We start from the raw sequence: 22,643 nt of genomic DNA, 5'->3' as shown, positions 1-22,643 counted from the left end.
CATCATCTCATGACATGCAAGAATCTCTGTCTTGGCTGGGAATGTGACTTAGTGGTAGAGTGTTTGCCTATTATGCATGAAGCCCTAGGTTCAATTCCTCAACACCACATAAACAGAAAAAGCCGGAAGTGGTGCTGTGGCTCAAGAGGTAGAGCACTAGCCTTGAGCTGAAGAGCTGAGGGACAGTGCCGAGGCCCAGAGTTTAAGCCCCATGACCAAAAAAAAAAAATTTCTCAAGGACTTTCCCGCTTCATCTGGCTTTGATCCCAACCTCCTTAGTAGCTAGTATTACAGGCATGAGCCACTGGTACCCAGCCCAGCCAATAGTTTTAAATGGTTTCCTTATAGCATATGGATTACCTCTTAAGGAATTATATGAGAATTTATATGGTACTTACAAGGCAGGAAAGTCCATGAGACTCTTATCTCCAATTCACCAAAAAGAAGGAAGTAGGAATGTGGAGGTAAAGTGCTAATCTTGAGCACAGCTCAGAGACAGTACCTAGGCCTAAATCAAGTCCCAGAACCAGTGAGTGCACCCTGCCTCCCATTAATCTTAGATACATGAATTTATTTTGGCATTCTTCATTCTATTCCACTAATTTGTCAGGCTTTATTCTAGTACTGACCCACACTTTATCAATGACCCTTTGAATAAAATTTGAAATAAGGGAATAAATGTTCAACTTTGTGCTTCCCTCCCCTTATATTTTGATTGAGGATCCATTGAATTTCCCTATACTGTCATGATCAGTTTACTTATTTGCCTAAAAAGTTAGAACTTGATTGCCTTGAATTTTTGGAGTCCTTACCATAGTAACATTAATGCTTGAAATCCTTAATTGTGGCCTTTTCCCCATTTATTTAGGTATCCTTTATTGTTTTTTTTTCGGTTGTGGGGCTTGAACTCTGGGCCTGAGCACTTCAGCTCACGATGAGCGCTCTCCCACTTGAGCCACTGCGCCACTTCCGGTTTTCTGAGTGGTTTATTGGAGATAAGAGTCTCATGGACTTTTGTACCGGGCTGGTTTTGAACCGTGATCATTAGATCTCAGCCTCCTGAGTAGCTAGGATTACAGGCGCGAGCCACTAGCACCCAGCTTCCAATAGCCTTTTGTAATTTCCAGTGTAGCATTCTAATTTTTCATTTATTTTATTCCTATTTATCCTTTTTGATCTTGTAATAAATGGAATTCAACCTTTGGGTTTTTTTTGTTTTTTGCCAGTCCTGGGGTTTTGACTTTGAGACTGGGCACTGTCCCTGAGCTTTTTCTGCTCAAGGACATCACTCTACTACTTGAGCCACAGCACCACTTCTGGTGTTTTCTGTTTATGTGGTACTGAGGAATTGAACCCAGGGCTTCATGCAAGCAAAGCAAGCACTCTACCCTAAGCCACATTCCCAGCCCAACTCTTGGTATTTTTATATCATCATTGCTAGTTTATGGGGGTTAGAATGAGTTTTATATATTGTCTGGCAGCTTTGCTGAATTTCTTTTTTTTTTTGGTGGGGGGGGTCCAGTCGTGGGGCCTGAACTCTGGGCCTGGGTGCTGTCCCTCAGCTCTTCAGCTCAAGGCTAGCGCTCTACCACTTGAGCCAGAGCGCTACTTCCAGCTTTTTTTTTTTTTTTTGCCTTGAGCATGCAAGGCAAGCGCTCTACCACTGAGCCACCTTCCCAACCCATGCTTTGCTGAATTTCTTAATGAGCTCCAGTAGTTTTCTTTAGAATATCAACTCCTGAGTTGTCATCTAGGAACTGTTCAGTTTCTTTTCAATCTAGATCCTTTTTTTTCTTTTTGGTCGGGGGCTTGAACTCTGGGCCTGGGCACTGTCCCTGACCTCTTTTGCTCAAGGCTAGTGCTCTACTTTGTGCCACAGCTCCACTTCCAGTTTTCTGGTGGTTTATTGGAGATAAGAGTCTCATACTTTTCTGCTGGGGCTGGCTTTGAACCATGATCCTCAGATCTCAGCCTCCTGAGTAGCTAGGATAAAAGACATGAACACTGGTGCCTGGCCCCCTCATTTCTTTATTTGCCCTGGCAGGTTTTTCTTCCCTTATAAAAGAGGGAGAAACTTTGTGGCCTTTGAGCATTAAGACTTTTTGTTTGTAGTGGGGCTTTGCCTCAAAGCGAAGCCTCTACCATGTGAACCACAGTGCCTCTTACTGTTTTCTGGTGGTTAACTGGAGGTATGAGTCTCGTGGGCTTTCCTGTCTAGGCTGGCTTTGAATCAAGATCCCCAGATCTCAGTCTCCTGAGTAACTAGGATTACAGATGTGAGCAACTGGTGCCTGGTTTAGACAATTCATTTCTAGTCTTCATTTTTACCTTAAACTAGTACTTTTCTGATATAGGTTAATCTTGATTCCTTAAGCAGCGTCATAATCTCCTTATATTCTCCTATACAAAACATGTAAAAATTAATTTGCCCTCTGGGACCATTTACTATGTAATGCCTCATTACAGGAAAGCTCATTTCCCCCCCTTTTCAATCTTGATTCAGTTGAACTTGCTCATCATTCTTTTCTGGAATTTGATCTTTCTTCTTTCCTCTTCCCTATGAGGATGTTTGCAGATAATAAAATCCATGAAAAGCTCCCAGACACTATGCAGTCAGATTCACTCACTTTTATTAGGAACAAACACAATATCAGATGAGTAGAAATAACTTCAGAGTTGATATTAAAAGAAATTATTTCAAAATTGTTAGGTTACAAATAACTGTTGCACATAAAAAAAAAATCCCACCCAAGGAAGCAAATGGAATCCTGCATGTTTTCATAGCAGTGAGTATGCATTCTCTAATTGTGTCTGACTAGTCAACATTTACCAGATGATTCAGTCTCTCGAGAGAATGATGTACATTAATGATGTTATCTGGGACATAGGCAAATATCCCAAAACGTTTTATAAAGAGCATTTGTCATGCTTACACCTATCTACCCATTGGCTTAAGTCAGGATTATCATCCCATTTTCACAGAAGTAATATTGAGTCACATTACAGTTATGTGACTTGTCCAGTGCTATGGTTTTAATTTATCCCACAAGTCATGGGTTGGAACTTTAATCCCAATGCAACTATTGAGAGGTGGGACTATTAAGAGGTGATTAGGTCAGGATTCTACACTTAATAACATCTTTATCTTTGGAGTGGACCCATTATAGTCTGCGTGATCACAGTAGCACAATGATAGGAGGACCTGGCCTTACTAACAACAGAACATGGCCACCTTACTTTCTTTGTTTTTTTTGTACCAACTCATTTCAAAAAAGGAATAAAGAAAAGACAAGCAGGACACTAGCAAACCATGGCGGGGGAGGGGAGGAACTTCAATCCTAAATGCTACAACTATGTTTAATTAAAAAAAATACTGTAAAGCATGTGCATTCAAATTACTTTCACCACCCATCAAATATGGTCACTTCATGAAAACAACACTAAGAAAAGTTCCCAAAATGAAGCCCAGAAGGAAATCCTTCAGATTGATATACAATTAATCCTCTTAACAGGCCAGCTTTTATACTGCCATATCTGCAGGCTCTCAGGTTTTAAGGGACTCCACAGAAGGAGTTAGGGCAGGCTCGAATGCAATACTGTTTAGAAAAGAGGTAAGGCACCCAAATAAGTTGTTAGCACACCCACAAGGCAAGGACTGTTAGAAATTCACTTGATCTGAGTTTCTCATTAACGTGTCTTGTGAACTGAGCTTTATATTGTTGAAAATAGTGTTCCTTAGTGAGCTGGCACACCTCTATCTACACAAGCACATACATGTTGGGATCCTTGTCTTGTGTAGGGATATGGCATGGATCAGATCCTTAGAAAAGAACTGGAAGGGAAAACTGATTTTATAGTCTACATTATATAGCAGGCATCTAATGATCTGTGTAACTATAAAATCACCCAAAAGACAGTCCAAAGACACAGATCAGCAAATATAACCTACTATAATCTTCCATGAGATTCATTTCTATTCTAATTTGCAGCTCAAAGATAAAACTGCTTTCATGTAGGCTAGTCTCTGTATTCTTTATTCAGTTACCCCAAGAAGGCCCTTTCCACTATTGGATCTCAACCCTGGATACAGCATTTGGTATTGAACATTGACAACCCTAATACAAAAGAGCTAGGCTTTTACACTGATGACTGAGCTATAAGGGACAGGAGAGGTTTGTGGTCTTCATACTGCTGACATTCTGTGTTATTTCCAGACTTCTATCCTATTGTCTGCCCAAGACTATATGATACCCAATTACAGTAACTGCTTCAAATACAGTTTTTCCTACCAAGTTCAGGATATCTCATCTCATGTCTCAACCCAAGTTGTGCAGCAGAACCTGCATCCGGGGACTGGGGCATTTTTTTTCAATGTGAGGCACTTGGGAACATGCCCTTGCTTCTTGTGCTTCCTATTTAGGACCATATGCCTTCCTCCTTCTACAAGCATTGCAGTATCACCTGGGAACACTGACTGATTAGCCCAAGTCATTCTGCTGAACATTCAGAGGACATTGAGCATGCTCTCTTCTGCTCTGACCCACACAGAGGTGACTTAAACAACAAACCATCTTTGCTCCATGGCTGGCTCACTGCACATTATGAGCCTTTGTCTTGGCAATGACTTTTATGAGATAAGAGTCTAAGCCAGGGATGTTCCTGGAGGATTTGTTAAACTTTTCCTTTAAAAAGTTTCAGCATGGCAGAAGCTCCAGGGATGGAGGTGGAAAGATCTGAAAGCCACAGGAAAGGGAGAGCCAGCCAAGAAATGGCATTGTTTGCTAAAGAAATACATTGGTATAGTGTCTAGGAGCACTGTATCTCCAGGTTAGGAAGCTTCCAGGACAGTAAATCATTCCCCTGTACAGACTCAGGGGGCTGTGAACCCAAAGAAATGTCAAAGAACAGACAGAACGAGGAGAAAAGGGACAGATATAACAGAAGCAGCAATTCAAAATCATGGTGGTTGATTAAGAGATTCCTACTCTGTCTGGAAGAAACTTGCTTTTTCGAATGAAAGGAGAAGCTGGACTGAAGGGAGCTAATACTTGTTTCTCTAGAGAGCACTCTAACTGTTGAATCAATCCCCTGGCAATGTTTTCTCAGAGTCCTTCCTTTGGAAAGTTACCTCATATATGCTGCCTACAATTCTGCCTCTCAACCTTTCCAGCTGTTGCCTGGAAGGAAGAGGTAACTTGGATAATTCCTCCTCTCCTTCAAATGTCTTAATATTTCTTTCTCAAAGGGAAATACCCAAATGAATATTTACTTGTTGCAATAGAGGTTTCTATGTCTACATATGCTTTAACTTTGATCCAAGATTACCTCCTAAAAAATACTTTCAACATTGGATAGTTGGAAATGCCACAGCTGTCTTACTGACTCTAAAGTAGTGACAAAATCCTGAAGATGGGTAGAACAGGTGGAAGAAGTTAGATGAGCATCTCATGGACTGCTAACACTATGAGGTCTTTGCTCATCAATTTTGTAACCAAGCCTGAAGACTTTTTCTATAAAATAAGAAATCTCCTTGCTATTCAAGAAAGATAAAGCCCTCAGACTATTTTTCCTTCTTTATTCTCTGCCTAAACTACATTGAGACATTGAGGTTAAGTGCTGTGTTTGAGAATCACCAAGCTCCATGGATATCACTTACTCTAAGTCAGTAGAGAAAGGCTATGCAGAGGCTCTATACCTCTGCTAGGCAAGCAGCTGGCTTTGATCACAGCAAGAGCTTCGCCTCGCCTAGTTCCCACCTCTACCACATTCTAACTGTTGAGTCATATCTTACATGCTGAAACTTGTCCCCTGGCAATTTACCTGCCATGCAAGCTCTCTGCCAAATGCAATTATTTTTTATTCCTCATGGCAATACCTGGACTGAAGAAAATTAAGAGGAAAATTAAAAGATTTTCTTGGATCTCTAATAAAGAATAGCTCAAAAAGAGTTGTCCCCAGTCTTCACTTTTAGGTTTTAAAAAGGCTGGTAGGCTTTGAGGTGATGTAGACCTATGGCTGACCATAGTGGCCTAGGAGGCAATGAAGAAGACAAGGATGTTTATAGAAACAAAGCAAAGCAAAGGACAGTAATAGAAGAGAGAAGAATATGTTTATCATCATAAAGGAGAGTTGTTGCCTTTCAATACTTATGCACTTTTAAGACACTGTACTAGAATGGGTTAAGATCATCATCTTTAGCATCCTGGTAGCATTATTCAGTAGTTAATGAATGAAACATTAAACCTCTGCCCAGATGGCTTTTGCAACAGGAACTTAGAATCTCAGCCACTCTTGTAGCTTCCATCTCCAGTTCTTTTAATCCTGGCCAGGATGGCAGCCTTGGATACTTTCTTCCGGTCATAAGCCAACCCAAGGGCAGCCATGCAATCGATGAAGAATGTGGTGAAGTTGAGGCTCCAGCGGTACTCACTGGCGGAGTAGTCATAGGGGAAGGAGTGGTGGTAGTTGTGGAAGCCCTCACCTGGAAGAGAAGCAAGAACAGTTAGGGAGCTTGGTGGGTTTCTGCTTCATCCTTGACCCTCTTACCTACCCAGCAGTTACTCTGTACCTTGGAATATCTTGCTGTTACTAAGTAAACAGATGACACAGTGTCTTCTACTCTGAAAAAATGGATGACTTCAGAGTATGCTTAATAGATTAACCAAGAAGTCCTGCTTACCATGTCTACCCTGGAGCCTTAAGGAAAAAAAGATTCCTTCAGAATATAAGAGGAAGAGAGAAGCTAGTTCTTCAGGGAAAAAATATTTTACACTGGAAAATGCCAAAGCCTTAGTAAATGCTGGCCAAAGATCCCCTGACAGTGAATGTCTTCAAGTAGGGAGGAAAGAGTCCAAGTAAGAACTTTCACTATGGGGTTGGGAAGGTGGCTCAGTGGTAGAGTGCTTGCCTTGCATGCCTGAGGCCCTGGGTTCTATTCCTCAGCACCACATAAGCAAAAAGAAAAAAGTTTGAAGTGGCACTATGGCTCAAGTGGTAGAGCGCTAGCCTCGAGCTGAAGAGCTGAGGGACAGTGCCCAGGCCCAGAGTTCAGGCCCCACGACTGGACCCAAAAAAACCCCAAACAAACAAAAAAGAACTTTCACTATGCTTCTTACAAAGGTGAGTAAGCAGCACAACTTCCCTCAGAGCACTAGTGCTCTCTGTAAGCTGAGAGGTTCCATCAAAATGGGCAGTGACAGCCAAAATTCAGAGGAAAGGAGCCCAGCCGGGAGTAGGTAAGAGAAAGTTTGGAGGAATGAGTTAACAGCTGAACAAAGTAAGGAGGTGACTACCACTAGAAACGGATGGTCATGAGGAGGCCAGAACTGGAAAGCTCATTCCACTTATATACCTCAGTCTGTAGTATTCCACATGTATGAATCTCAGATTGTACAGTGTAAGTCATTTGTGTCAAACATGAATCAAAGCAAGAACATATACAATGGTTTATCATATACATCTCCTAAAAAGAGCAGTTCTGATCATAAACATGGCCAATGTTAGTGTTATGAAAAAGATGAGCCTAAGTCTGTAAGTTGCCTCTCTGTCAGAGGAACAATAATTCTGACAACTAGTGAGAAGAAGCCACTGGGGCTGCACAGGATAAAACTAATTTGACATCTTAGGCAAAATATATTCACTTGGAAGAAACTGCCATCAAACTATCTGCTTTATCAGAGGATCCTGATAGGGGAAGAGAGTGACAAGCACAAAATGGAAAACAAGAGACAGGGAAGTGGGGTGAGAAAGGGTCACCAACATATTAATATATTAACATCACTAAAAGGCAGTCTATCCTTACAAGGATGGCACATTCAAATACAGGAGGAGCTAAAAATACTTCAAATACAGCATACTTGAAGTTTCCTGAACTAAATTATAAGCATCCCTCATTTTATAGGATGGTTAAATGGAAAATATTAGGCTTGTAGGCCAAGTAGATGACCTTGCTTTTCAACTTACACATCACTTGCCTCAAGCAAATCTACACACCCATCAGAGGTGACTAGAAAAAGGAAACTTAAAGGGGCTAATTATAGATAATAATTGCAAATCGTTTCACAACTTAAAATGTTCAGTAGAATGATTTTCCACTGTTTTACACAAGTGTTGTTACCTGGCTCTTACAAAAGGATTTCCTATTACATTGTCCCTACTTTTATTGTAGAAAAACTGGCCCACACAGGATCTATAAAAACAGCTTATTCTAGTTCTTCTGGAGTCTAGCCAAGTACTCTCAACAGCAGACCAAGAGACATAGTTGGTTTTGCTGCACACTTCCAACTCACCCACAGCTCCCAGTGAAACCAAGATGTTCTCCCGAGAGCTAATATTCTTGTCATATGGGCGGTATCCATAGAGGTGGGCAGCACTGTTCACCAGCCAGGTGGCATTGAGCACGATGGCATATCGCAGGAAAGTGGCAACGAACAAGCTGTGTTTAAAAGTTTCACCCCAACAATACCAGGGCACCAGGGTGGGCAGGATGAAGCACATCAACAGGAGACCAGGCTTGTAGTACCTACATGAGAGACAACAAGGTGTCCGTAGAGAGGACTCACAAACCTACCTGGATTGTCCAGTCTCACTGGACTGGGCTGTCTTTTCTCCTATAATATGCATCCACTGGTGCAAATATTATCGAGAGAATGTGGTAAAAAGTCCTTTGGGCACATGGTGTCACCTCATTTTTTTTTTTTTTTTGTCGGTTGTGGGGCCTGGGCACTGTCCCTCAGCTCTTCAGCTCAAGGCTCTACCACTTGAGCCACAGTGATACTTCCAGCTCTTCTGCTTATATGGTGCTAAGGAATTGACCCAGGGCCTCATGCATGCAAGGCGAACATTCAACCACTGAGCCACCTTCCCAGCCAACTCACCTCATTCTTTAACTGAGGCAAATGGAGGCAGTAAATGACTTTATTGGTTGGTTATCATTTTAGTGGGAACCCATGGGGTAAGATTTAAAACACCCATTTTCTGATTCAAAATCTATTGTTAGGTCGGGCGCCAGTGGCTCACAACTGTAATCCTAGCTACTCAGGAGGCTAAGATCTGAGGATCACGGTTCAAAGCCAGCCCGGGCAGTCCGTGAAACTCTTATCTCCAATAAACCAGAAAAGCAGAAGTGGCGCTATAGCTCAAGTGGTAGAGTGCTAGCCTTGAGCTGAAGAGTTGAGGGACAGGGCTCAGGCCCAGAGTTCAAGCCCCATGACCAACCCCCTCCCCAAAATCTATTGTTAGTTTAAAAAAAAAAGAAAAGAAAAAGAAAAAAAAAGAGCATGAGGCTTAGAGAGGCAGGATCAAGTCACAGCTAGCTTCATCAGCCAAATTCTGATGCCTGCCTCCAGTCTTGCTAATGCCTCCTAGTTCTTTGCTCTTCTTTTCCTAGTATCCTTGACCATAGGCAGGTCTCTGTTCTACTGTAGGCCCCATCTTTCTTCAGTCACTTGTAGACAAGCCCATTACCATTTCAAAACCACTGGTTGTTCATATCCTTCAGTCATTGCCTTAAGCTTTTTAAATTTTTTTGGTGCCAGAACTGGGACTTGAATACAGGGCCTGAGCACAGTCACTAAGCTCATTTGCTCAAGGCTAGTGCTCTACCACTTGCCCCACAGCTCCACTTCCATCTTGTAGTCCTTTTTTGTGTCATACCTTAAACTTCAAGAGGACTTCATTCTTGGAACATGCTTGCTTTGACTCCTTCTGAACTTTGTTTTTGTTGTCCTTGACAATAACACTGTGAAGTCTCTATTCATCTGTTCTTTATTCATGAACCCAAACCTGAACTTGTACATAAAATGTCCCTCTTCTTTGTACTTCTCAGGCACAGAAAATATTCTACCTTGTGTAATGGTTATTAATTACTTGACTTACTCTTTCCTCTTTCAATAGGTGTTGTGGTCAAGTTACACTCATCTTTGTATTTCTATTCTAGATAAATACAAAGGAATTTTAAGTAATTTGGATATTCAAGCCAATAAATCATTTGCTATTATTAGCTTAGTCCTAAGAGTCAGTGAAGTCCCCAACCCTATGTTCCAAGGTCCACACCCCAGCTCCATCCTCCTTTCACTCACCTCCTCTGGAACATCACCAGTTTCTCAGCTTTGAGGTCAGACAGGTCCAGCAAACCACCCTTCTCTTTGACAGCTGGGTGTTTGCGCACAAGCAGCCAACCCACGTGAGAGAAGAAAAAGCCACGACGGGAATTGTGAGGATCAGCATGAGTTTCTGAGAACTTGTGGTGGGCGCGGTGATCTCGGGCCCATTCATACACGTCATTCTGGAGGGACAAAAGAAGAAACTAAGCCTGAGGAGAGATGCCCTTCAGGGAGGATTAGAGTGCCCAGATGTCTGCAAAGGCCAGAGCTCTCAGCCCAACTTCACAGTCCTCAAGTCTCAAGCTACAAAGGAGGTGAATAAGACTGCTATTCCTGGCTATGTAGTGAGGAGAAAGTAGTAAGTCATAGTGCTCAGAGAGTGTCACTGATATGAAGCTGCAAATCCTACAATGTAGCTCTATGAATAAAGGTGCGTGAGCTCCATCATTAGCAAAGAACATGATAATTCTTCAAACAAGAAATGAGAGTCATAGCTGGGCAATGGCAGCTCATGCTAGAAATCTTAGCTACTCAGGAAACTGAGGTCTGAGGATCATGGTTCAATGCCAGGAAAGTCAGCAAAGTCTATGAGACTCTTACCTCCAATTAACCACGAAAAAGCTGGAAGTAGAGCTGTGGGCTCAAGTAGTAGAACACTAGCCTCAAGCTGAAAAAGCTCAGGGACAGCACCCAGGCCCTGAGGCCAAGCCCAAGACCAGCACACACAAAAAAGGGGGAATTCAGCCTGGCACCAATGGCTCATGCCTGTAATCTTAGCTACGCAGGAGGCTGAGATCTGAGGATCACGGTTCAAAGCCAGCCTGGGCAGGAAAGTCTGTGAGACTCTTAACTCCAATAAACCACCAGAAAACCAGTAAACCACCAGAAAACCAGAAGTAGTGCTGTGGCTCAAGTGGTAGAGCACTCACCTTGAGCTGAAGAGCTGAGGGGCAGTGCCCAGGCCAAGTTCAAGCCCCATGACCAACAAAAGGAAAAAAAAAGGAGGGGAGGGTTTCCTAGACTTTCATTGGACTCAATCACCAGTTGCCTTCATTCTGTTATAAACTTATTGCCTCAACAAACTTTAAAATTTGGCAAGTATAGCAGCCCCAGATAAGACCACAACAATCTATATAACCTCTCATAGTACTTAGCAATCAGTGCCATGAAGTATTTGTTCTTGTTATCTGCATCAACATAGTTCCTGAATTGTGTCATCTCTTTGCTATTGACCTCTGTCTCCCTTCCCACTACACACCTTGAATGGGATAGCTGCTATTAATATTCCACAGTACAAGGGAAGAAATAGATATTATGAGAATGTTTATCCAAGGATACATGGTTTAAAGGTAGCTTGTTTGTCAAAATGCTGTGTATGCATATGTGCATATGCCAGTCCTCAGGCTTAGAACTCAGGCTGAAGTATCCCAGGCTTGATGAACCTCAGCACTGAGCCTATACCATAGGTGACCACAGGCAACCACAAAGGGCCATAGCTGTCCTGCTCTAGCTTCTCAAAGGGGTGGAGACAGTTGAGTTGCTCCAGCTGCTCACCTGGAATGCCATGGTGTTGGCAATGATGAGGAAGAGCCTCAGAGGCAGCCGTGCTTTGTAGGTCCGGTGGCTCCACAGGCGATGAGCCCCTGCTGTGATGCCCAGGGCACTAATGATATAGTACAGGTAAACTGTAGGAAAAGACAGTAAGGGAGTAATAAGAGGCAAGTTCCATTAGGAGAATCATGCTAATGACACTCTTCTGCTGTCAGCTGTTGCTTTTTTACCTTAGTCTTTGGGGCCTCATAGTTTTCACAACTTGAAAAAAAAAATATGACCTCCCAGCCTCTACACTTAAGAATGGGGACAAAACTAAGCACCCTCAGGAATTAGTGAACCGGAAGTCAGGACAGGCAATAGATCCTCATTATTGTGCTATTTTCAACGTCAAACTGCAGGAGCATTATTCAAGGTCCTGTCTCTGACTTTCTGATCTTCACTACAGTTTTCTCAGTTGCAAACTTTTTGTCCTCCAGCTTAGGATTCATAGCATTGGTGGTCTGAAAATAGCAGCTAGAAAAGTCTAGGCAATGGCCAATTGGAAGACACCAAGTGTTAAGTGATACAGGTATGGCTATTTACCAACCAATACAATAACATTCCAATTATGTAGCAGGTTGATATGGCGGCAGTATGTAGGAAAGTCAGCCCTGCATAGAGGCAAGCTTTACCAAGGTTGTTAATACTCTCCTATTCACTACGCACTTTGAATGGGACAGTTGCTATTAATACTTCACATTGCAATGGAGGAAATAGATATGATGAGAAGTATTTATCCAAGGATATGTGGTTTAAAGGTAGCTTTTCTGTCAAAATATTCTGTGTGCACGCATGCACATGGCAGTCCTAAGGTGTCAACTCAGAGGCTGGGTGCTGTTCCTAACCTCTTTTTTTGGGGTGGGGGGGGGTAGTGCCTGAACTCTGGGCCTGAGCACTGTCCCTCAGCTCTTCAGCTGAAGGTAAGCACTCTACCATTGAGCTACAGCGCCACTTCCGGTTTTCTGATGGTTTATTGGAGATAGGAGTCTCACAGTTTTTCCTGCCTGGCTGGGTTTGAAGTGCAATCCTCAGATCTCAGCCTCCTGAGTAGCTAGGATTACAGGCGTGAGCCACCAGCGCCCGGCATCTCAACATGTTCTTATGCCACTTTACTATGTACCAAAAACCCATGCCCAGTTTTCACATCTATCCTTTACCATGTCTCTATCAATCCAAATTCTCACTGCCAAGCTAATTCTAGAATGCATGGACATGCTCAATGCTGGCAGGTGAGTACCTGGACATTACCCTGCCTCTAGGCCTGCAGGCTCAGGACATGTTACATATGACCTCTAACAGGGAAGGTGCTACTGGGTGAACCTGTATTTTTCTCTGTAAAGCAGCTTTAGAAGTCAGGAATTTAGGCAGCAGTAGAAATTGTTAACAATGTTCCACTACTAGTGGGCAGCTGGAAACAATGGTTGCAGTGGGAGATAACCCAGTGAACAAACTGTCCTGTGTTCTGCAGCCAGAGATAACAGATTCCTAAACAGCCTCTTCCCTTTTCTCTCTCTTACCTCCTTCATCCTATTGTATTCCTTCTTCTTTGTGATCTTTGGGAGAGCCACTGAGCCAGCATCTATCCCAAGACAAACTGTAACTACAAACTTGTCTGAGGTAGGATAGGTCATAAATGATAAATGAGCTAGGATAGGCCCACATGGTGTGAGTTCTTCCCACAACTATAACTGTACCTGGCAAAATCAAACTGGAACTAGGACCCCACAGTAACCATGAAAAAAGAAAGAACTTTGGGGTCACAAATCAGTGTCTCATGCTTGTAATCCTAGCTATTTAGAAGGCTGAGATCTAAGGATAGCTGTTTGAAGCCAGCCCAGGCAGAAAAATCCATGAGACTTTACTTACAATTACACACACACACACACACACACACACACACACACACACACACACACACACACACAAAAAGGGGAGGGAGAGAGAGAACAAAGAACTTTGGGCAGAAGCCCTAAGCTGAAAGTAAAGGAAGCCTCCATGTTTGTTTCACACTGCAGGTGGCCCAGTCACTTGCATCTAACAAGACACACCAACAGGGGAATTGACCAGATACAGGCAAGGCACTCTGCAGCCGTTCTTCAGATAACTTTAGGTTTGTTAAACAGAAGGCTCAGGTCACTTAGCTTCATTATGTCCCCCAGAAGAAGAGAGTCCATGTCTACACTGTTAAACAGTATGGCACAGTGCTGCTCCAAATAGAATTGAGGGGTTCTCTCCCTCTAACCTCAGTCTTGAATTAAATAGCAAAAAGCCAGAAGCAAAGGTATGGCTCAAGTGGTGGAGAGCCAACCTTGAACAAAAACAGCCAAGGAAGAATGTGAGGCCTTGAATTCAAGCCCCATTTTTGGCACAAAGAAAAGAAATACTAGGAGGCATACAACTAACTGATCAATGATGACTTAACAAATCTCTTTTTTTTGTGCTAGTCCTGGGGCTTGAACTCAGGGCCTGGGAACAGTCCCTAAGCTTTTGCTCAAGGCTAGTACTCTACCCATTGAGCCACAGCTCCACTTCTAGCATTTTTGGTAGTTAGTTGGAGATGAGTCTCATGGGCTTTTCTGGCCAGGTAGCTTGGAACCAAGATCCACAGATCTCAGTCTCCTGAGTAGCTAAGATTATAGGCATGAGCCACTAGTGTTCTGCAACTTATCTAATCTTAACAAAGTAGAATTGCCCCTATTTGTTACCTGGAAAACCTATGGTCTTGAGGACCTGCCTAACCAGCCTTTCTATACCTGACCTCTAAGAGAGCTGCTATAATTGAGAATGTTTCAGAAAGCTTCAGGTTTTCTTCTGGGGAGGAACTCCTGACTCACTATATCTGAGAACCAGAGGAGTCTATAAAGTTCCCTGATCCTCTTTTCTGATTCAGGCTTCAGAAGCAGAGGTAAAAATTTCCTGCAAAGGGCATGTATGGGGACAACCAGTTTCCAGGTTTCTCTGCTCATTCTCCTGAGTGGTCTTTACTTTTGCCTTGTTAAATTAACTGTTAACCCTATTTTTTTTAAGAGGCATTGTGGACACACAGAGCAGCCCTACCATGAGCCCATACCCAGGGACCCTGGAATTGCTGAGATAGAACAGGGCAGGGAAAAAGCAAGGCTGGGAGAGGTGGCCAGGAAATTGTCTCAAACAGATGAGCTCTTTCAGGGTTAGCCCTGCACATGGTTCCAGGGTTCACTATTCAACACCTGTTTTACGGGACCCAGGCAGAGCCAACACTTGTGCATCCCAATTCCATTAGGTTCTATTCCCACCTGCCTCTGGCAAATAAATGTCTGGGAAACCTGAGAGGGGACACTGCCTGCTGTGGGACTGCACCTCATTAAAGAGCAGGGAGAAACCTGGGCACTGGCTCAGGAAGAGGGGAGCTGCTTACCCCAGAGCCAGGTGTAGGCCTTGCAGCCAGGAACCAGGGTGATCCCATACAGGGCTCCCAGGTGCAGCAGAGCCATGAGGATGATGTTTCTCCACACATACTCAAGCTTCGGTGCGGGGCCCACCTCATCCTGGTAGGTGGGGTCATAGATGTCCTCTTTCATTTCGGGGCGGATGTCTTCTCCCAAGTCACGGGGGATCTTTTCCATCCTTTCTTCTCCATTCTGCGCTGTGATGGTGGTGGTGGTGGTGTAGGAGCTGGAAATCTTAAGGAAAAGGAGTGTAGAATTAGGAGACGGCAGCTGCAAGCAGCTGCAGGAGCAGCAGGGGGCACTTTGCTCTCTAAGGCAGCTGGGGGTGGCGTGGGGGAAGGGCGTAATGCAAGCCAGACCCCCAATACCCAGGTTGCATGAAGGGTGAGTGTACCCCGAGATGGAGCAGGGGCAAATTTCCAGAAACTGCACTTCAATTATGGTTCTAAAACATCACATTGAAGGGGGAGAAAGATTATTTCCAACCCCTGGAAACACAAAGGAAATTCCCGCACGTACACATAAAGGATCGGGTTTTACTTTTCTTTAAAGCCCAAAGACACACGATGGGGAATCTAGGGCCCATGTTAAACATATACTTAACCACCTGGAAGCTAGGGAACTTAAACTGAAGGCAGCAAAACTCGAAAAAGATGGCTAAAGGCTCCCAGGAGCTCTGAACTGTCTCTCCAAACCAGTTACCTAGAGGCCTAATCCGCGTCTGCTAACCAGCCGGGTGGAGGCCATTTCTGGGGAACTCACCTCTTGCAGCATATGGGCTGGCATCTTGGCTTTCGGATGCCGCGATCACGTTTCCAGAACTGAAAGAGTAATGCTTTCCTTTCTTAGGCTGGCTGGTATGCGGCAATTCAATTCGATGAGCAAGCTCCCTGGGAGTCGAGGCCGGAAATTGCTGTGCTCGGGGGCTGGAGCTGTCTAAGGGGAAGGGGGAGTGATAGAGACCAGTATATCCTTAAGTCCGTTTTTATCGATTAACGATTAGCGCAAAACTGGCGGGTCGAAGCCACCGTGCGCGCGCGCGCGCGCGCGCGCGTGATAACAGGAGAAGGAAAAGTCAGGACACAACCCACAAAAAACGCAGCTGGCAGCGTCCGGAGATCCAAGCATCGGGATACTGCAGACAACGCGCAGTCCCATCCCCAGCCCCAAGGGAAATGCTAATGAAGCGTCTGTAAACTCTGGTTAGTCATTGGCCAAGGGGAATTTGGTACCACCTCGTCCTGCTGTTTCCATTGGCTCGGCACAATCGGCTGTTCCCTGGGCCGCCAACCCTTCCCTCCTCCGCCCCTCTTTTTCTGCATCTTGGCTTCTCACCAATAGGCTGCTGGTCCTTTACCCAGCACCCCGCGTCCTTGAGGGGCGCTCTTGAGATCTCTCTGGGAGAGAGGGCCCATCTCTGCAGTGGGGGTTGGGTCCAAAGCTAGCCGGACCAGGGACCTGCGAAGCAGTTGCACAGGAAACAGTAGGGAAGCCACAGTGGCGGACCACTCACAACTCTAACCCCTCTTCGCATTTCTCCTTGCGCATGGGAGGGAAAGATAGACTACCACCATCGAGAGCGAAGCTGAGAAGGTGCTGACACACCGCTGCGCTCCAAAGCAAGCCCTATGTCAGCAAAGGCTCAGCCCTTCCCGTTGGCTTCAAGATTTTTGACCCCAAGACTGAGGAGCTCTAGTGTCTTTTTTTTTTTTTTTTGTCGGTCGTGGGGCCTGAACTCTGGGCCTGGGCGCTGCCCCTGAACTCTTCAGCTCAAGGCCAACACTCTACCACTTGAGGCACAGTGCCACTTCCAGCTTTTTCTGCTTATGTGGTATTGAGGAATTAAACCCAGGGCCTCAAGCATGCAAGGCAAGCACTCTACCACTGAGCCACCTTCCCAGCCCCTAGCTCTAGTGTCTTAACTTTCACACGGATCAGTGTTCCTCTTGCACACTGTGAAGGCCACCAGTCACCAGGCCCATCCTCTGACCTCACCTATAGAATGATAGGGGTTGGGGAGAAGGGAGTGGCATTTGGGAGATTTTTTTCTACTTGACAGATTAGACTTTAGACCTTCCACAAGGAAAAAAAGGTAGTTGCAGAGAGTTGTTTTAAGAATAGTGAGCAAGAACTGAATGGAGATTTCTGCAAGCCAATTCACAACACTGATTTTTGTTGAACTCCCACACGACCCTGGAAGGTGGCCTTCATGGTTCCATTTTAAAGAGAAGATACCGAGGAGATCAAAGGACTTGCTCTAGTCAAAGCAGCCATTAAGGGGTGGAGTAAGAATTGTGCACAATTGTGATCCTGGCTAAGCTCTTAACCCTTCTCAGGACTTTACTAGCCTAGGAACCTGAAGTGCCCATTTAACCTTTTCCTTATGACCCCATCTCTGGGTTTGTTTTAGCCCTACTAGGAGAACTATACATTAATCCAGTCTGCCCACATACTCAGGTCTCCCATTATGTCTTGCTGTGGGAAGAGGAGGAGATAAAGACTTCTGGGCAATAACTAGCTTCTCAAGAACAGAGGCACCTGGCATTGCCTGGCAGAATTCTGTGCTCTGGTCTCAGAGGCAAGCTGACTCCCTAGCCAGTGATCAGGCACAATATTCCAAACCTGTTTCCTTGGTCAGTGGGAAAAGTGCTGAATGCAACTAGTTGTCCTCAGAAATGGATAGCTCATATGGTGAAGGCTCAGTCATGCTAACATGAAATAGAAATCTGCAGGTGTGCTGGGATGTAGCTCAATAGCAAATTGCTTGCCTAGCAAGTGCAACATCCTGGGTTCCATACCCAATACCAAAAAAGAAAGGACAAAAAAATACAGTTTAAAAAATTTGCCGGGAGCCTGTGGCTCACTCCTTAATCCTAGCTACTCTGGAGGCTGAGATCTAAGGATCACAGTCAAAAGCCATCCCAGGCAGGAAAGTCTGTGAAACTCTTATCTCCAATAAACTACCAGAAAACCAGAAATGGTGCTGTGGTTCAAGTGGTAGAGCGCTAGCCTTGAACTGAAGAGCTGAGGGACTGGGCCCAGGCCCAGAGTTCAAGCCCCACAACCAACACACACACACACAAAGTCTGCCGGTGTTGCTCTTCTTTTGGTTCTCTCTACAATGTCAAATCTGCTTAATTCCTTTACCAAATGAAGTTATTCAGACATCATCAGGGAACAATCTGAAATATCAGGGTCCCCTGCAACCTGCCCTTCTACTTTGCCTCTGGTCCCTAACTCTGCTAGAATAATGATCTAGGCTGATAGTGTTTCTTGGATGGATCAGTTTGGCATTCATTTTGTGCCAGAGAAAGCCAGGGGAGATCTGCCAAAACAAATACTGTAGAACGGAAGTGTTGAATTTCTCTCCAAATACAGGCTGCTGCCCTGTAGGAAAAGCCTTGGGAGTCTATAAGGTCTGGGTTAGGGAGGTAGAGCCCTCATTTTCAGTTGATTGTAGAGATAGAATAGCAGCTAGTTCATCCTGTGCATGTCAGATGAAGGTAGCTGTGTCACTGGATGCAGGTTAGGGTTTAGTGAACTTTTTCACTAAAAGTAGGGACTCTTCAATTAGGGTCCTTGACTTCGATTGCAGAATAAGAATTTCTGCACAAGTCATGATGGTAAGAAAACTTGGTGGAGTTTACTAAGTAAGTAAGCAAGCAGGCAAGCAGACAAACAAAAAAGCAGACAGACAAGCAGAAGGGCAGGGGCACATTTTAGCAGAGTGTGAGTGCTCTCACAGGGAGATAAAGGACACACACACACACACACACACACAGGGGGGGGGGAGCACACAACTCCTCTGACTTTGAGGTATTTATGGTAAGGCAGGGGGTCTGGCTTCAAAGTTATGCAAAGAGAGGTGTTTTTTCTTTGTTCTAATCACACTTGGTGTTGCTTTCTGAGTTTCTAGGTAAGAATGGATTTTGTCATAAAATAGATGCTTGTCCTTGAGATAAAGTGACACCCTGTTATCTGCATTTGGGGCAGGAGGGGCTTAAGTTTGGGGAAGCAATTTTCTCAGGAAGGAATGCATCCTGTTGTCTCTCTTTGAGGCAATAAGGCACTTCTATGTTTCTAAATACCATAGTTCTGAGTTGCCTACACCAGGCCTGTTTCCTTAAGCTATCCTGTTTCAGCTGTGTCACCCACTACTTTTAAATTTCAGGAGTTTATAACTGTACACAAAATAAGGCTGTATGGGATTCTGAGAAATAATGATGCTTTGTATTAAGAAGTAGTAGGTGAGTGGCAAATAAAAAGTCTTCAGTATTTGACCAATATTTGTTTATAATAGACTTTTCAGTGACTCAGATGATGGACATTTTCCCATAGAAGAGGAAATTGCAAAATACACTTGGAGATTAGAACTGTTAACATTCCTGTATTGTATGAGGCACAAGATACGATGGAAAATTTTTAAATTTTCATTTTGACCCTTCAATTCAAAAAAGCAAGGACAAACAAGCCCCATGAAGCCATCTTAAATAGTCAATAGCAAAAACTTACAATTGGTCTTCAGATGAAATCTATTTCTTATCATGGGCTTTGTAGAACATCTGAGATCTTTAACCCTTCTTGCCTTATTTATATTTTCCTCTCATCTTGGCTACCCTTCCTCCTTTCTCTCTACTCCCATGATACTACCTTCTCCTCTTCTAGTCTCTAGAAAGTTTATTAGGGTTGCCTCCCATAATATCCTCTTCAAGCGTTGTTTCTTCATCTTTTGTGCTATTCTTTATCTTTGCACTGGGATGCATCAGGGAACAGATCAGATTGTACCACCTTCCTTTACCCCAATTCTCTCCCACTCAAACAATAGAGAAAAAAGAGTCACAAAGGATAAATCTGGGATCTGCTCTGTCAAAATCCTGTTTGAGGCCCTAGGTCAGATGTAGTGTATTGTCATGACTTCCTCCTGAGGCTATTTCAAGGTTTTACTACTGAATGTTCAAGTATTAAACCCAATCCTTAGACCTTACCTATTTCTGTTTTTGTTTTTTTTGGGGGGTCTGGTCATGGGGCCTGAACTCTGGGCCTGGGCACTGTCCCTCAGCTCTTCAGCTCAAGGCTAGCGCTCTACCACTTGAGCCATAGCACCACTCCCGGCTTTTTTCTTTTTGCTTATGTGGTGCTGAGGAATCGAACCCAGGGCCTCAGGAATGCAAGGCAAGCGCTCTACCACTGAGCCACCTTCCCAGCCCCCCATTTCCGTTTTTTAAACTTTCCACTGAATATCTTGATTCCAAATAATTAATTTTAAATGCAAATCTCCTTTTCCTTTCTCTAGGTTCTCCTCCTCATTGGGTAGAATGGCCCTATGGTCCATCTGCCTTAGATGGGAATCATGACTGCCAAGTTTTTGTCTTTTCTGCCAATCCTGGGCACTGTCCTGAGCATTTTGGCTCATGGCTAGCACTCTATCACTTGCACCACAGATCCACTTCTAGATTTTTGGTGATTAATTGGAGATAGGAGTCTTAGGGACTTTCCTGCCTAGGCCTAGGCTGGTTTTGAACCACTAACCTTAGATTTCAGCTTCCTGAGTAGCTAGAATTACAGGCATGAGCCACCAGTACCTGGCTGCAGTGAGTATCTTTTGATGACAATGCAGGGTTTTTTTTTTTTTTATTGTGAAAATACTGTACAGAGGGGTTACAATTACATGGGCAAGAAAATGAGTACATTTCTTTTTTTAATTTTAATTTTAATTTTTTGTGAACATACTGTACAGAAGTGTTACAATTACATGAGCAAGATAATGAGTACATTTCTTTTTTTTTTTCTGGGTCTGGTCATGGGGCCTGAACTCTGGACCTGGGCGCTGTCCCTCAGCTCTTCAGCTCAAGGCTAGCACTCTACCACTTGAGCCACAGTGCCACTTCCGGCTTTTTTCTTATGTGGTGCTGAGGAATCGAACCCAGGGCCTAGAGCATGCAAGGCAAGCGCTCTACCACTGAACCACCTTCCCAGCCCCATGAGTACATTTCCTATCAAGCATTGTTGCCTCCTCCTTTGTTTCCCCTTCCCATCCCTTCCCATCCTCCCCCCACCCGTTTTTTTTTTTAAACTGGTCCTGAATTCAGGGCTTGGGTGCTGTCCCTGTGCTTCTTTGGCTCAAGGTTAGCGCTCTACCACTTGAGCCACAGCACCACTTCCGGCTTTTTTTTTTTTTTGCTTATGTAGTACTGGGGGAACCCACGGCCTCATGCATGCAAGGTAAGCGCTCTACCACTGAGCCAACTTCCCAGCCCCTATGAGAAACTCTTATATTCAATGAATCAGCAAAATGCCAGAAGTAGAATAGTAGCTTAAGTGGTAGAGAGACACCTTAAGTGAAAAAGCCAAGCAAGAGGGTGAAGCCCTGGGTTCAAGCTCCAATACTAGCACCAAAAAAACTAAAACAATAACAATTTTTAAAAACCCAGCATTTTAAATGTTGGTCTACGGGCTGGGAAGGTGGCTCAGTGGTAGAGCACTTGCCTTGCATGCCTGAGGCCCTGGATTCGATTCCTCAGCACCACATAAGCAGAAAAAAAAAGCCAGAAGTGACGCTCTGGCTCAAATGCTACAGTGCTAGCCTTGAACTGAACAGCTGAGGCATAGCCCCCAGGCCCAGAGTTCAGGCCCACGACCGGACCCCCCCCAAAAAAAAATGTTGGTCTACATATCTTTCTGGAACTATTTATGGTACTTCTTTTTTCTCTTTCCTTCCTTCCTTTCCTTTCTTCCTTCCTTCTTTCCTCTCCCCCTCCCCTCTCTTTTGCCAGTTCTGGGGCTTGAACACAGGGCCTGGGAACAGTCTCTCAGCTTCTTTTTGCCCAAGGCTAGCACTCTACCAATTGAGCACAGCACCACTTCCAGCTTTTTGTTTATGTGGTACTGAGGAATGAAACCCAGGGCTTCATGCATGCTAGCTAGGCAAGCACTCTGCCACTAAGCCACATTCCCAGCCCTGACAGGTTTTTTTTTTTTGGGGGGGGGGTCTGGTCGTGGGGCCTGAACTCTGGGCTTGGGCGCTGTCCCTCAGGTCTTCAGCTCAAGGCTAGCGCTCTACTACTTGAGCCACAGCGCCACTTCTGGCTTTTTTCTTTTTGCTTATGTGGTGCTGAGGAATGAAACCCAGGGCCTCATGCATGCAAGGCAAGCGCTCTACCACGGAGCACCTTCCCAGCCCCCTGACAGTTTTGTTATATGACTATTTCCCCATAGTTTTCTGATAGTTTCTCCATAGCTTCACTACAAACTCTTTAGAAGTCATTGTACTCCCCCCCCCCCACCAAACTGGCTCCCAACAGCCTATGGGTAACATTTCAGGTTCATATCTTGCAACTCCAACTGTAATGTCAAAAATTCAACTTCACTGGCTCATGCCTGTAATACTAGCTACTCATAAACCTAAGTTCTGAGGATCGCAATTCAAAGCCAGCTCTGGTAAGAAAGTTTGTGAGACTCTTTATCTCCAATTAACCACCAGAAAACCGAAGTGGAGCTGTGGCTCAAAGTTGTAGAGAGC

General features: G+C 44.3%; 1 protein-coding gene across 1 annotated transcript; it reads right to left on the bottom strand.

Moving 5' to 3' along the window:
• Positions 1–2,613: 2,613 nt before the first annotated feature.
• LOC105986697 (acyl-CoA desaturase 1-like) lies at positions 2,614–16,232 on the bottom strand. Its single transcript, XM_013017729.1, has 7 exons — positions 16,216–16,232; positions 15,887–16,060; positions 15,094–15,358; positions 11,658–11,788; positions 10,080–10,285; positions 8,289–8,521; positions 2,614–6,481 (listed from the first exon to the last, which is right to left on the bottom strand). Exons 2-7 carry the CDS (start codon positions 15,908–15,910, stop codon positions 6,282–6,284), a joined length of 1,059 nt encoding a protein of 352 aa, XP_012873183.1. The 5' UTR covers positions 15,911–16,060; positions 16,216–16,232; the 3' UTR covers positions 2,614–6,281.
• Positions 16,233–22,643: the final 6,411 nt, after the last annotated feature.

The sequence above is a fragment of the Dipodomys ordii genome, unplaced genomic scaffold (genome assembly GCF_000151885.1).
Source record: "Dipodomys ordii isolate 6190 unplaced genomic scaffold, Dord_2.0 Scaffold36, whole genome shotgun sequence".
NCBI classification, from domain to species: Eukaryota; Metazoa; Chordata; class Mammalia; order Rodentia; family Heteromyidae; genus Dipodomys; species Dipodomys ordii.
Note: the sequence above shows the minus strand (reverse complement) of the source record. Positions and strands in the feature narration are given on the sequence as shown.

What these genes read in the sequence shown, in the direction of transcription:
- LOC105986697 (XM_013017729.1), bottom strand. Translation starts at nt 15,910, where the DNA reads ATGCCAGCCCATATGCTGCAAGAG. An exon ending in GGCCTACACCTGGCTCTGGG is followed by an intron (nt 11,789 to 15,093) that starts GTAAGCAGCTCC and finishes CTTTTCCTACAG; the next exon opens with TTTACCTGTACTATATCATT. An exon ending in CTGGTGATGTTCCAGAGGAG is followed by an intron (nt 8,522 to 10,079) that starts GTGAGTGAAAGG and finishes TCTCTCATGTAG; the next exon opens with GTACTACAAGCCTGGTCTCC.